This window comes from Mus caroli, unplaced genomic scaffold (assembly GCF_978045245.1).
Source record: "Mus caroli unplaced genomic scaffold, Mus_caroli_1 scaffold_8, whole genome shotgun sequence".
Lineage (NCBI taxonomy): Eukaryota > Metazoa > Chordata > Mammalia > Rodentia > Muridae > Mus > Mus caroli.
In genome coordinates, this window is record NW_028227263.1 from 35,410,840 (window position 1) to 35,423,831 (window position 12,992).

General features: G+C 44.7%; 1 protein-coding gene across 7 annotated transcripts in view; it reads left to right on the forward strand.

Moving 5' to 3' along the window:
* Positions 1 to 2,842: 2,842 nt before the first annotated feature.
* Positions 2,843 to 12,992, forward strand: part of Sbf2 (SET binding factor 2) — a 321,747-nt gene continuing 311,597 nt past the window's right edge. For 4 of the 7 annotated variants that reach the window (XM_021166296.2, XM_029479590.2, XM_021166298.2 and 1 more), the window contains exon 1: positions 2,843 to 3,054. In XM_021166296.2, the coding sequence (XP_021021955.1) occupies positions 3,000 to 3,054 (55 nt within the window). In that variant the 5' untranslated portion in view covers positions 2,843 to 2,999. The remainder of the gene's footprint in view (positions 3,055 to 12,992) is intronic. The other 3 variants (XM_085841401.1, XM_021166300.3, XM_085841400.1) reach the window with 1 other exon arrangement.

The window sequence follows — 12,992 nt, forward strand, 5'->3', positions numbered from 1 at the left end:
AATCTAGGTCACAGATTAGTGAGGTCTCTAGTGAGACCTTGTCTCAAGAGCAACAACAAGGGTTAATAATTCATACCTATTTTTCCAAGTAGTGATGGCACACACACACCTTTAATCCTAGTACTCATGAGTGTGAGGCAGACAGATCTCTGAGTCTGAGGTCAGCCTGGTCTACAGAGTGAGATCCAGGACAGCCAGGGCTACACAGAGAAACCCTGCCTCAAAAAGCAAGCAAGCAAACAAACAAAAAACAAAACAAAACAACAAACAACACCCCAAACAAACAAATAATCCGTACCTATTAAGATGTTTATAATATTAAAAAAAAACAAAACAGGAAAACAAGTGTTGACAAAGATATAAAGTTAAAATCCTTGATCAGTGCTGAGAGGTAAGATCACAAAGCCATTGTGGAAAACAGTTGGTGGTTCCTCAAAATTAAACAGAGAATTAGCACATGTAATTCAGTACTGTCCAGTAGTGCTGTTCCTAAGGATATTTACCAATGGAATTGCAAATTGACATTCACATACTTTCTATACATGGTCATAGTGCCAGTACCCATAAAGTAGAAACAATGCCCCAACCTACCAGTGGATAGGTAAAACATGGGTCACACAGACAGTGGAGGGTTATTTAGCAGTAAGGGGAATGTAGGACTTATGCTCCAATGTAATACTAGGCAGTACTGACAATAAAGTAGGGTTGGAACAAGAAAACAATAAAGCAAACAGGATTCTTAGACACAAAATGGCATATACTTTATAATTCAAGTTATAGGAAGTATCTACAATGGGCAAACTTATAGAATCCGAAAGTAATGGGGTTATAGCCAGGACCTAGGGAGACAAATAGTTATGTCTGTTTAATGGATTTTGGGTGAAGAAAATGTTTGAAACTAGACAGATGTGGTCATTGTCCACAAGGTATTAAATATTTTTAATATTTTATGTGTATGGATGCTTGGATGTTTGTGTGCCACATGCATGCCTGCTGCTGGAGGAAGCCAGAAGAGGGTATGGGATCCTGTGCAAATGGAGTCACACATGGTTGTGAACTGTCCCTGTGGATGTTGGGAATCAAATCTGGTCCCCTGGAAGGGCAGGCAGCACAGGTCTCTCAACTGCCGAATCATCTTTCCAGACCTTATCCCAAATTAAAAAAAAAAAAAAAAAAGTAAAATTGAGGGAACAAATCCCCACAATAATAATTTATATGGAATCCATCCCCTACCCTACCAGCTGTAATCAAGGCAGTTCCAGGAGGACACCGCTGACAGAATAGGGAAGGACTTTCTACCATGGCTGTTAAGCAGTGGAATGGCAGCCTGTAGAGGAAGTGCGATTACTCTTTACTGAAAAAGTGGAGGAAGAGCTCCCAGGGAAGTTACCGGGAAAGTTTCTCTATGAGGTGTGGCAGGTTGTTTTGTTTGCTTTCATTATTTTGAAAGCTAACCTAGTTTTCATCACTGCAGGTATGCCGATTCCTTCTGACTAGAAGCTGATTACAAAGGAGGTCCCGAGTTAAAGTACCCCTTCCCTTTCAATTCTTCTAGCATAGCCCAACCCTCTCAGACACGTGCTGAAAGGTCTGGCCTTTTGCTGTCGATATAGCTTAACGGTAGCAGGCTGGCCCAGCATGTAAGAGGCCCTAAGTTCAATTTCCAACGCGGAAGCGGGAAAGGGGAACGCTGGCCCAGAAGAGAGAACTAGTCAGAGCAGCTGAGACTATGACCCTTTGGACTCTGAGTTCACAGCTCCAGGCACTAGCTTTCTACTGGTCTTTGGCAGAGGGCGTGTGTTGCACTAGGCACGTTAGAACCTACTACGTACAATCTATAGAAGGATCAAACCCTCAGTGAACGATGGCTTCACGATCACTTCTAAACCACAGGTTCTGAAAACTTCATAGTTCAAATACATACACTACTACTAAAATTTCATGATCATTAAGAAGTAACAAAGTTTTTTTAAAAAAAAGTGACAAAGTAAACTCATCCAAGTGTGCCAACCAAATTAGAAAACATCGGTAGGAGATATTTCTTAAAAACGCAATCGACTTGAATGCTCTAGTCTAGACTGGACAAAGAGCCCTATGAATTCATTCTGAGGAGTGTTTGCAGTAGAGCAACTTGAAGTTAACACCTGCTTCAGTCTGAAAAGTCCTGAGACAGTGAAAAAGGCAGTGAAAGTCAGGCGGGCGGGGCTCCCCGGGGAGAGACCGGCCCATTTTAGGAGGATCCCGGGGATGCCCCTGTTCCTAGGTGGAATAACTCCCTGGAGCACTCAGAGGAAAGCCCAAGCTGACCGCCCCCAGCCCAGGCAGCCCTGAAACCAGAGGCGCCTCTGAAGATTGCGCAAGTCTTTTCCTCCCCAGCCTGCTCGGTGGCATGTTTCTAAAATTCCCATCTGCACAACATAAACAGGAAACGTGCAGCAAAAAGCCTTGGCGGTGCAAATTCCAAGCTTCCAGCCGAGGGCGGGAGAATTTCATCCGTGCTGCCGGTGGCAGCAAGCAGCAGCAAAGAACAAACTTTCCAAGTGACCCCGCACCCCTCCATCCCCTTTTCCCCCAACTGCAAAAGGGAGATGGCGGAAGGAAGGACCCCTGCTCCAGGAAAATAAAGAACCGGGCGGGGGTGGGGGGCGTTGAGGCAGCAGCTGGGCCTCTAAGCGCCGGGCCTCGGTGGCGGCGCGTGGCCAGGCCGCGCCGGGCCGCCCACCTCGCGAGCCGCGTGTCCGAGCGGCCTCCGGGCGCCGCGTGGGTTCGCGGACGCCGGGCACCGGGTCGTCGAGCCCTCTCGGGTGGGGCGGGGGAGGGGCGGGCGCGAGGCGCGGCGCAGGCGCAGTGAGCGCCTCGGTTGTCAAACATGGCTGAAGCGCCGCTGCTACCGCTACAGCCGCCGAAGGGAAAATGCTGAGCTCGCCCGGGCCGGGTGGGCGGCGGCGGCGGCGAGGGCGGCGACGGGAACCCGCTTCCCGGGCGCGGCGGCGGCGGTCATGGCCCGGCTGGCCGACTACTTCATTGTGGTAGGCTACGACCACGAGAAGCCAGGTAAGGGTGTGGGGCGGGCGCCGCCCCCGGGCTTCGCCTCCGCCCCCGGCAGCCGTCCAGTGGGCTCGGCGGGGCCGGGCGTCGCGGCTGGGAGGCGGGGAGGCGGGAGGGCCGGGTCCCGCGGTGGAGGAGCTGCGGGTCGACTGGTGTCGGCCTTCGCGGCGCGGCCGAGCCTGGCTGCGGTGGGCGTGTGTGAGGGAACCGTCGGGCGGCGGTGGCGGGGCTAGGCCGCGGCGGTGCGGCCGGGGACTGGCGGGCCGGACCCGTGGCGAGCCTGCCCGCGCGCCGCCACGCGCTTCTGCGGAGGCGGCTGGCACCCGGGACCGCGCCCTCGTGCCGGTGGAGTTGGGAGGGCGGGAGCACACTGTACGAGGCTCCTAGGGATACACCGTGTCCTGCATCCTGAATAGGAGTGACGCTGGGGGCAGTCCTCCCGGAAAGGAAGTGCCGAGAGTCCAGCGCTGCCTCCCGCCGGCCCGGGGTGTGTGTGGGGGGAGGGGGAGGTTGGACATCCCGGCCGAACGCCGGTACTTGGATAGGCCAAAGGATCCGAGCACTTAGAAACATTTCTAGGAAAATTGTTTCAGGACGTATGTGTCGGCATTCCGGAATGAAAGGACTCTGCTAAGTAGAGAGCCGGGCGACCACTGCAGGTGCTCTCTCTCACTTAGCTCTCACGTGTTTTGATTGTTCTCTTTTTTTTTTTCGTCCGAGAATTTTTCACAAGGAACAGTTTGGCAGATAGGTTGCTTTTTACACTTGGGTGGACTAGCACAACCAGAAGTGTACAGGGTTCATGCACGTTTATTTTCGTAATTGTATCTCTTTGTGTTGCTGTTTATAGATAAGCGGGATGTGCTAATAAGGTTATTGTAGAGCAGGGGAAGCTCCAGTCTCGCACTTGCAAGGGATTTTAGAGACCAGCGCTCCATCCCCTTCCATGTCCCCGAGGTGCTTAGGTTGTGCTTTGCTGATGTTAGTCGTTGGTAGCACCAGCATACCATTGTTCTGCCCACCTCTTTTTATTATTTATCCCTAAGGATTTATTTCAGAGATGGGAGCCTTCACATTCTTTTCTCACCACTACCTAATTGAGGTCAATTAAGAGAAGCAGGCTCTTGCTGGGCAAGCCTGGAGACCTGAGCCATGAAAAGGTGCCAGGCAAGAACTGATTGCCCAGAGTTGTCCTCTGACCTTCCTGGGTGTGCCCTGGCATGCATGCCCACTCCCACCATGAAGATACACAATAAATAAAAGGAGAAGACGTTGGGCTGTATTTGGAGAATCTTCTGGCTGCTCCAAAATGCCCTGTCCTTTCTTAGAAAATTTTCAGTCTCTTACCAAGGTGACATAGTCTGTCAGTCTGCTAAGATTGCCAGTGTGCAGAATCAGTTTTGTTTTTCACCTTGTTCCATTTTTAGTTACATTGTTCTTCACCCACAATAATTTTATTTTATCTTTTTTTTTTTTTTTTCTGAGACAGGGTTTCTCTACAGAGCCCTGACTGTCCTGGAATTCCTATGTAGACCAGGCTGGCCTTGAACTCACAGATATTTGCCCTCCTCCCACACCCACAACAATTTTGAAACAGTAACAAACTTGAAAAAGTTGTAAGTATGATACATAATTATTGTTGTTTTATTTTATTTTTCTGACATTTTGAGAGGAAGCTGCTGCCCTTATGCTCCTTCACTCAGAATGGTTTATCGTGAATTTTATACAAACAGGAACATTGGTCTACACAATGGCAGTGCAGTTGTCAAAATAGGAAATTCAGGACTGGAGAGATGGCCCAGAGGTTAAGAGCCCTGGCTGCTCTTCAGAGGTCCTGAGTTCAATTCCCAGCAACCACATAGTGGCTCACAACCATCTGTAAAGGGCTCTGATACCCTCTTCTGGTGTGTCTGAAGACAGCTACAGTGTACTCACATACATAAAATAGATAAATAATTCTTTACAAAATAGGAAATTCATGCTGACCCAGTATTTTACTTAATTTGGGTTTTGTTGATCATGCTATTAATTTCATAGTTGGTGAAAGTAATACAGTTAAGTGCTGCAGCGTTTCATTATCTTTTTAGTCTCTCAGTATGGATCAGTCCCTTCACCTTCTTCATGGTCTTGTCACTTTTGATGGCCGTAGGTCAGTACTTTTGTTGTGCTGGGTACATATGCTTGGGCCAGTGTATGACGGCAGTGTGCTCACTGTGTCTTGTCAGGGAGTACATACTTCACCTTAGATTGTAATCAGCATCTGCCAGGCTTGCCTACTAACAGAGGTCGTGCTCTGAGCTCCCACTTAGAGTTACTCCTTTATGAGGTAACCTCCTCACTCTCATTTTTTTTTTTTTTGCATTTTTTATAAAGATTTATTTATTTCATGCATGTGAGTACACTGTGGCTCTCTTCAGACACACGAGAAGAGTGCATTGGATCCCCTTTACTGTGGTTACTGGGAGTTGAACTCAGGACCTCTGGAAGAGTAGTCAGTGCTCTTAACCACTGAGCCATCTCTCCAGCCCAGTTTCTTTGCATGTTAATGCTGCAGGCAAGTTTGCTCCTCCTGCTTTGACCCAGGGTCTCTGACAGGATGTGCTGGGCTTGGCCCTCAGTGAGCCCCACTTCTATCCTTTGGCTACTAAGACTACTGTTCTTCCCACACCGAGCAAAGGGAAGATTTCTTTCTTTCCTTTTAAAAATGAAACCCAGAATATGGCATAAGTTATAATCTCAAGTATGATACACTTTTTCTGTTATATTTTTGTATAATTTGTATTTTATTCAAGCGTATTTTTTTGTGCCAAAAATTTATGGTAACAGCTGAGTGGTTTTAAGCAACTATATACACTGGTGTAGTCACCGCCACAATCAAGATATAGAACATTTCCTTCTCTATAAAAAGTCTTCTTATGCCTTTTTGCAGTCTGTTTCCTCCCTAGCCTCGGGTGGTTGCAGATCTGCTTTCTGTCTGTATGTTTTTGTCTTTCTAGAGTGGCACATTAATAGAATCAGACAGTTTTTTTTTGAATGTTTGGCTTATTTTCTACTTAGATTCATCACTGAGATTTATCCATGTTGTAGTGATTAGTAATTGTCTCCTTTCACTGCTCCCCTTTCCCTTCGATGCTGAGTATCGAGCCCAGGATCTCAGCCATGCTAAGCATGTACTCTACCATTGACCTATACTCACTGATGAACTGTTCAGTTCCTTTCCTTTCTTCCCCTTTCCCTCTCTCCTTGTAGCTCAGACTCACCTCAAACTTATGATGTAGTTAAGGATGACCTTGAACTTCTCCTCCTCCTGCCTCTATCTCCAATGCTATGATTATAGGTGTGTACCCTCATGCCTTGTTTATGTGGTGCTAGAAATGGAGTCTGGGGCTTCCTACATGGTAAGCAAGCACTCTTATCAATCGAGCTATGTTCCCAGCCCCAGGCATACATTGCTTCTTTATATTGCTGTGTGTGTGTTCATTCATTCCTCAGTTGGAAGACTGAAAAATTCTTAAATCATGGGCAAGTATCTGCAAGTTTATATGAAATCGTCAGTGTGTTTTCCAAACTACCTGAGCTGTATAGGATAAAAATCTACAAAGTGGTTTTTTAAACTATAAGTGAAGAATCAATCTAATTTATTTTCTAACCTTTATTATACAACTACCTTTGGGAGTTAATATGGCTTTATTAATCCAACTCTCTCTAAAAGCTAATCAGATTATAATAATATGATGCTTATGTGTAGTGATATGAAATTTGTGTGTTTAATACCAGAGTGTTTCTTTTTTTTTTTAATATTTATTTATTTATTTAATGTATGTGAGTACACTGTTGCTGTTTTCAGACACACCAGAAGAGGTCATCCCATCCCATTACAGATGGTTGTGATCTGTAATGTGGTTGCTGGGAATTGAACTCAGGACCTCTGGAAGAGCAGTCAGTGCTCTTAACTACTGAGCCATCTCTCCAGCTCCAGAGTGTTTCTGGTATTATTCAACCAGTATATTACTATTATTTTTAAAGTGTCTTTGCCATTAAGAATAATTTTAGTTGAATTATTTTTAATTAAAATATTTTTCCTTTATTTATTTCACATGTGTACATGTGAAAATCAGAGGACAGTTTTCCAGAGTTCATTTTCTACTTCTAGCATGTGGGTTCCTGGGATGAAATTTAGGTCATTAGGCTTGCCAGCAAGAGCCTATACTTGCTGAGCCATATTGCTGACCTCAGATTTTTCCCTCCCTCCCTCCCTCCCTCCCTTCCTTCCTTCCTTCCTTCCTTCCTTCCTTCCTTCCTTCCTCTCTTCCTCTCTTCCTCTCTTTTCTTCTTTCTTTCTTTCTTTCTTTCTTTCTTTCTCCTTCCTTCCTTCCTTCCTTCCTTCCTTCCTTCCTTCCTTCCTTCCTTCCTTCTGAGACAGAGTCTCACTATGTAGCCCTAGATGTCCTGGAACTATCTATGTAGATGAAACTGACCTCAAAAACTCATAGAGACCCACTTGTTTCTGCCTCTTAAGTGCTGGGATTAAAGGACAGACAGACAGACAGACACACACACACACACACACACACACACACACACGCACACACGTAAAAATGGGGAAATCTGAGGAAGAATGGTGGTTTCTTATATGAGACCAGCATCCTAACAGTGATACTGTACTTACTGTAAGGATGCAACTTGTCTATTGAGGGAAATGAGGTAAAGGGGTCCATGGTGCTTGCTATTCCTTTAACTGTTGGTAAGTCTACAACTGTGTCAACCTAAAAAGTCCAGAAACTGTAAAGAAGATAAAATATACCTTTAGTATCTTTATTTTTTTAACATTGATGAGATAAAGAAGTTCTTAGTCTATACAATTTCAGAAAAACATAATTTTCAATAATAGAATTATATTCCTGAGGATCAACTTCATTGACTTTGTTATTATTGGACACTTGCTGTTTTCAGGACATGTGCTTTTTATGCTAATGCTACCATTTATAAGAACAGCTTAAAATCACTTTTTTATGACAGTTTGATTTTGATAATTCATTATTTAAGACTATATTTTTCAGGCATAGTGAGATGACTCAGTTGGTAACGTGCTTGTTGTACAATCATGAGAGCCTAATCCCTAGCACCACATAGAAATAGTGAGGCTCAGTGGTGTGATGCACAGCATCTGAATCCAGTGCTGCGGAGGCAGATACAGGAACATTCCTGGCACTTCCTGGCCAGATGGTTTAGCAGAATCAGTGTGCCTCAGGCTTAGTGAGAAGCCCTGTGTAAAGAAAGTCAGTGGATAGCAATTGAGGAAGACGCCATGTTCACCTCTGGACTCCACAATCACACACATTATTCTCCCCCCTCCCACACCTTCATTTTACAACTTTGTGTTTGGATGATGGTGGAATAATTAGGAAGTATAATTTGTCTGTACCCTTTTCTTACCATAAAAGTAAATTTGAGTTCTAAGTTAATTCTTCATATGCTCTTGTTTTGATTTTTTGTTCTACTGTTTTAGGAATAATCCATCTAGGGATGCAGTTTAGTGACAGAGCTTTGATCTGTATGCACAAGGTCCTAAAGCTTAAGAATTGGTACAGGCAGCCGGGTGTGGTGGCGCAGCCTTTAATCCCAGCACTTGGTAGGCAGGGGCAGGCATATTTCTGAGTTCAAGGCCAGCCTGGTCTACAAAGTGAGTTCCAGGACAGCCAGGGCTATGCAGAGAAACCCTGTCTCAAAAACACCAAAAAAAAAAAAAAAAAAAAGAATTGGTACAGGCAAAAATGAATTCAGAAATTATTTATCTAGATGCTATTAAACTAGATTAATTTTAGGTTTGATATTCATTTAAAAGTTATGTATATTTTTAAAAATCAATCTGCCTTAATGTATTAGAGAAAGTATTTGAAATGCTTTGTAAGTTAAACAATGTATTTCATGTGAAATAAACAAAAGATAAATTTTACATAAGTGAAATATATTTTGAGACTGACTGAATTTGTGTATGTGTGAATACCATGGTGTATGTCTAGAGGTCAGAGGACAGCTTCCTGGAATGTGCTCTCCCCTACAAAGAATGTTCTGGAGATTAAACTTAGATCATCAGACTTGGTGGCACCTTCTGGGCCATCTCACTGGCTTCAAAAATGTGATTTCTTGAGACGCAAGAAGTAACAGAAATGTGGCTCAAGAGGCAGTGAGCTGGAGCTGGAATGACCAGTGAGGGAACTCAGGAGCACTTGATGTGGAAAGAGGGTGTGGATGCTTGAGTCAGAAAGCTGAAATTAGTAAAACTTCATGAGAAATTATGGTGAGAGCTGATGTGACAATAGTAGTTGCGAATTACAGAGCTTCTAACCTGAGTAACTGGTGCATAGTGCAAGGGGGTAGAAATACTGAACTTAATTTTGGATATGCTAAATATGACTGTCTTTAATCAAGATAGAACTGTTATTTGGGTATTTAAATACGTGGGCCGGGAGTAAGACAAGTGAAGATTAGACATTTATCTGGCAGTTATCAATAGCCAGGTGTTTGTCAGGCAGGAAGAAAAGAATGCATAACTTTTGAGCAAAATTACATACAGGGTGTGGGGAAGTGGCTGTCATTTCAGTTGAGAATTTAACACTGCTCCCCTGACTCCTTATGAGAGTCTTGTCTTGGGTAATTACAGCTGCTTTCATTACGATTCTATAATACCGTCCAAGTGAAGTGTGAAAAGACAGAGCAAATAGAGGCTAAGCACAAAGGTCCAGGGGTCAGCTGCAGAGATGGCTCAGTGGTTAAGAGCACTGACTGTTCTTCTAGAGGTCCAGAGTTTAATTCCCAGCAACCACATGGTGGCTCACAACCATCTGTAACAGGATCTGATGCCTTCTTCTGGTGTTTCTGAAGATAGCGACAGTGTATTCACATACATACAATAAATAAATCTTAAAAAGGTAAAAAAGGTCCAGGAGTCATGAGAGCAGATAGAGCTGTGGCAATTGTATAGATGTGCTCAGAAGGTTGACACAGATGGGAATACATGACCAGGGACCAGGGGACAGGGGTCAGGCTTTGGGGAACACCATTGCTTAGGGGATGAAAAGAACAGGAGCAACAGAGGGCATGGTGTGTTTGGAAGAGATACCCAGCATTCCCTAATAGATGCTATTTTACTTGTAGGTGGTGCGAGCCCTCATTTTTGTCTGGTTACCTGACTGTGCAGAAGAGAAAGATTGTTTTAAATTTTTTTAAAAAGAGATTTATTTATGTTTCATGTGTACTTTTTTTTTTGGCGTGTGTGTGTGTGTGTGTGTGTGTGTGTGTGTGTGTGCGCTCGTGCGCGTGTGTGCGCAGTGTCTGTGGAGGCCAGAAGAGGGCATCAGATCTTCTAGAAGCTGTTAGTTGGGTGCTGGGCATGTCCTGTCTATGTCCTTTGGAAGAACAGTCTGTATTGTTTGTTTGTTTTTTAGAAACAGGGTTTCTCTGTGTATCCTTGGCTGTATTGGAACTCACTCTGTAGACCAAGCTGGCCTCAAACTCAGAGATCTGCCTGTTTCTGCCTCCAGAGTGCTGGGATTAGATCATTCACCACCACACCTGGCTTAATTCTGTTTCTTAATGATGTATTACATAATAGCTAGAAGTTAGTTTTCCACCACTGGTGCTGCTATAATAGTATAAGTTTGGTGGTTTAAAACAACAGGTGTTTATTCCTTTATAATTTTGGTGGGTGGCTCTGCAGTGGAGGTGTCGGAAGGTGCCTTCCTTTGAGGGCTTCTAGGGAAGAGTATCCATCTCGTCTGGTTTTTGATGACCCCCAGTGTTCTGCAGCTTATGGAACCATTCTATTTTTTACCCTCTCTTCACTTGGCTTTCTTTGTTTGAATCTTTTTCCTTTTTTTCATGAAAACAATTTCTTTGTTCAGCCTGGTGTACATGTCTGTAATCCCAACTACTCAGGAGGCAGAGGCAGGAGGAGGCAGGAGGAGGCAGGAGGAGGCAGGAGGAGGCAGGAGGAGGCAGGAGGAGGCAGGAGGAGGCAGGAGGAGGCAGGGAGGTGGCAAGTTCCAGGCTTTTATGAGTTAAGGAAAGAGTTCAAGGCCTGACCGGGCAACTTATTCTCAGAAAAACAAACAGACAGACAGACAGACAAGCAAACAGACAAACAAACAAATAGAAATAGAATAATGGCTGTGTCTGTCGCTGAACAGTGAAGCACCTGCCAAGCATGTTTGAGGCCCCAGGTTGGATTCTCAGTTCTGGGTGTTGGAAGGGATTAGGGGGCCTTGTTTGCTTCTTTTCCTCTCCTCTCCTCTCCTCTCCTCTCCTCTCCTCTCCTCTCCTCTCCTCTCCTCTCCTCTCCTCTCCTCTCCTCTCCTCTCCTCTCCCCTCCCTTCCCCTCTCCTCCTCTCCCATCCCTCCCTTCCTTCCCTCCCTTCCTTCCTTCCTTCCTTCCTTCCTTCCTTCCTTCTTTTTTCTTCCCTGAACTAGGGATCGAACCTAGGAAAACACATTCTCCACCCACCTCTTTCACCTCCCTCCCCTCCCTCCTTTGAGGGCTAAGTAAAGTTCTAACCCTGAGCTTTATGTCCAGCCCTGTTTTTTCTTTAGCCAAAGACGTATGATGGCTAATTCTGCTTGTCAGGTTGACTGGCCTGGGAAAAAGGAACCTTAACTGAAGACTTGCTTCCATCAGATCGGCCTGTGGGCATTGTGTATTGGGAGAGGGGCGCATTTTAGAATGCAAATTGATGTAGGAGGGCCCAGTCCATTGTGGATGGTAGCATTCTTGTGGCAGGTAGGCTTGGGCTGTATAAAACGAACAAGCTAGTGAGTGGTGTTCCTTCATGGTTTCTGCTTCAGTCCCTGCTTTGAGTTCTTGCCCTGGCTTCCATGGTTGTGATTGTAAGCCATATAAACCCTTTCCTAAATTACTTTTGGGCAGTGTTGTATCACAGCAACAGAGAAACACCCGGACAACATTAAAGTGTACATAGAAAAAGAGTGAAGTGACATGAGTAAAACAGGTCTGTTGTACAAGGTGTGCTCTGCCTTAGGAGAGAAAAGCACAAGACCTACCTAACCCAGTGTTTAGTATTTACCAAAACCAGAGTAGCTCTCTGTGTATTCTGTAAGTAGAAATCAGAAGTAGGTGCCATGTCCGCCAGGATGCTCAGAGAGTAAACACTATATTTAGAGTTGAAGTCTAGGGAATATGAGATCCAGAAAAGGGACCTTTGGTAGACCTGATAATGGAATGTTCTGCTGGCCCCATGTGGGGTCTAGATACTGTCAGACATGTTGAAATATATGATTTTTGCCATATGGTAACAGACAATAGAGTAAGTAGGCTAATATCCCCTTAAGAGACCCCATCCTGGAGAGGAGCAAAGCTAGACCTGATTTGTTTTGCATCTTATTTAAGTAGTGTATTGGCAAAACCTTAACAGAGAAAGTTGACGACTTATGCTGTGTACTTCTTTACAATGTGACAGGTACTTTCTGGTTCTTTGGATAACATGAAACACCAGGCCTCTAAAGTTGACAGTGTTAGGAAAGCCCCTGCTTGGAAAAGCCTGGCTTGACCTCAGGGCTTCAGTTCCATTTCTTCAGTGATCTTGTAGAGTAATACATTCTTTAATTCTGTCTCCCTGAGTCACATAATCTTCCCTATATTTTCTGAGGCAGTGCTGAAGCAAGGCTGGAACACTGAAATGCGATTTTCTAAATGGTAAAACAAGGGTAATGCCGCTCGAGAATACCTTTCAAGTAGTTTCCTAGTTTGCTAGGTCTAGCTTTGCTCCTTTCTAGGATGGGGTCTTTTAAGGGGATATTAGCCTACTTACTCTATTGTCTGTTACCATATGGCAAAAATCATATATTTCAACATGTCTGACGGTATCTAGACCCCACATGGGGCCAGCAGAACATTCCATTATTGTCAGGTCTATCTAAGGCCCCTTTTC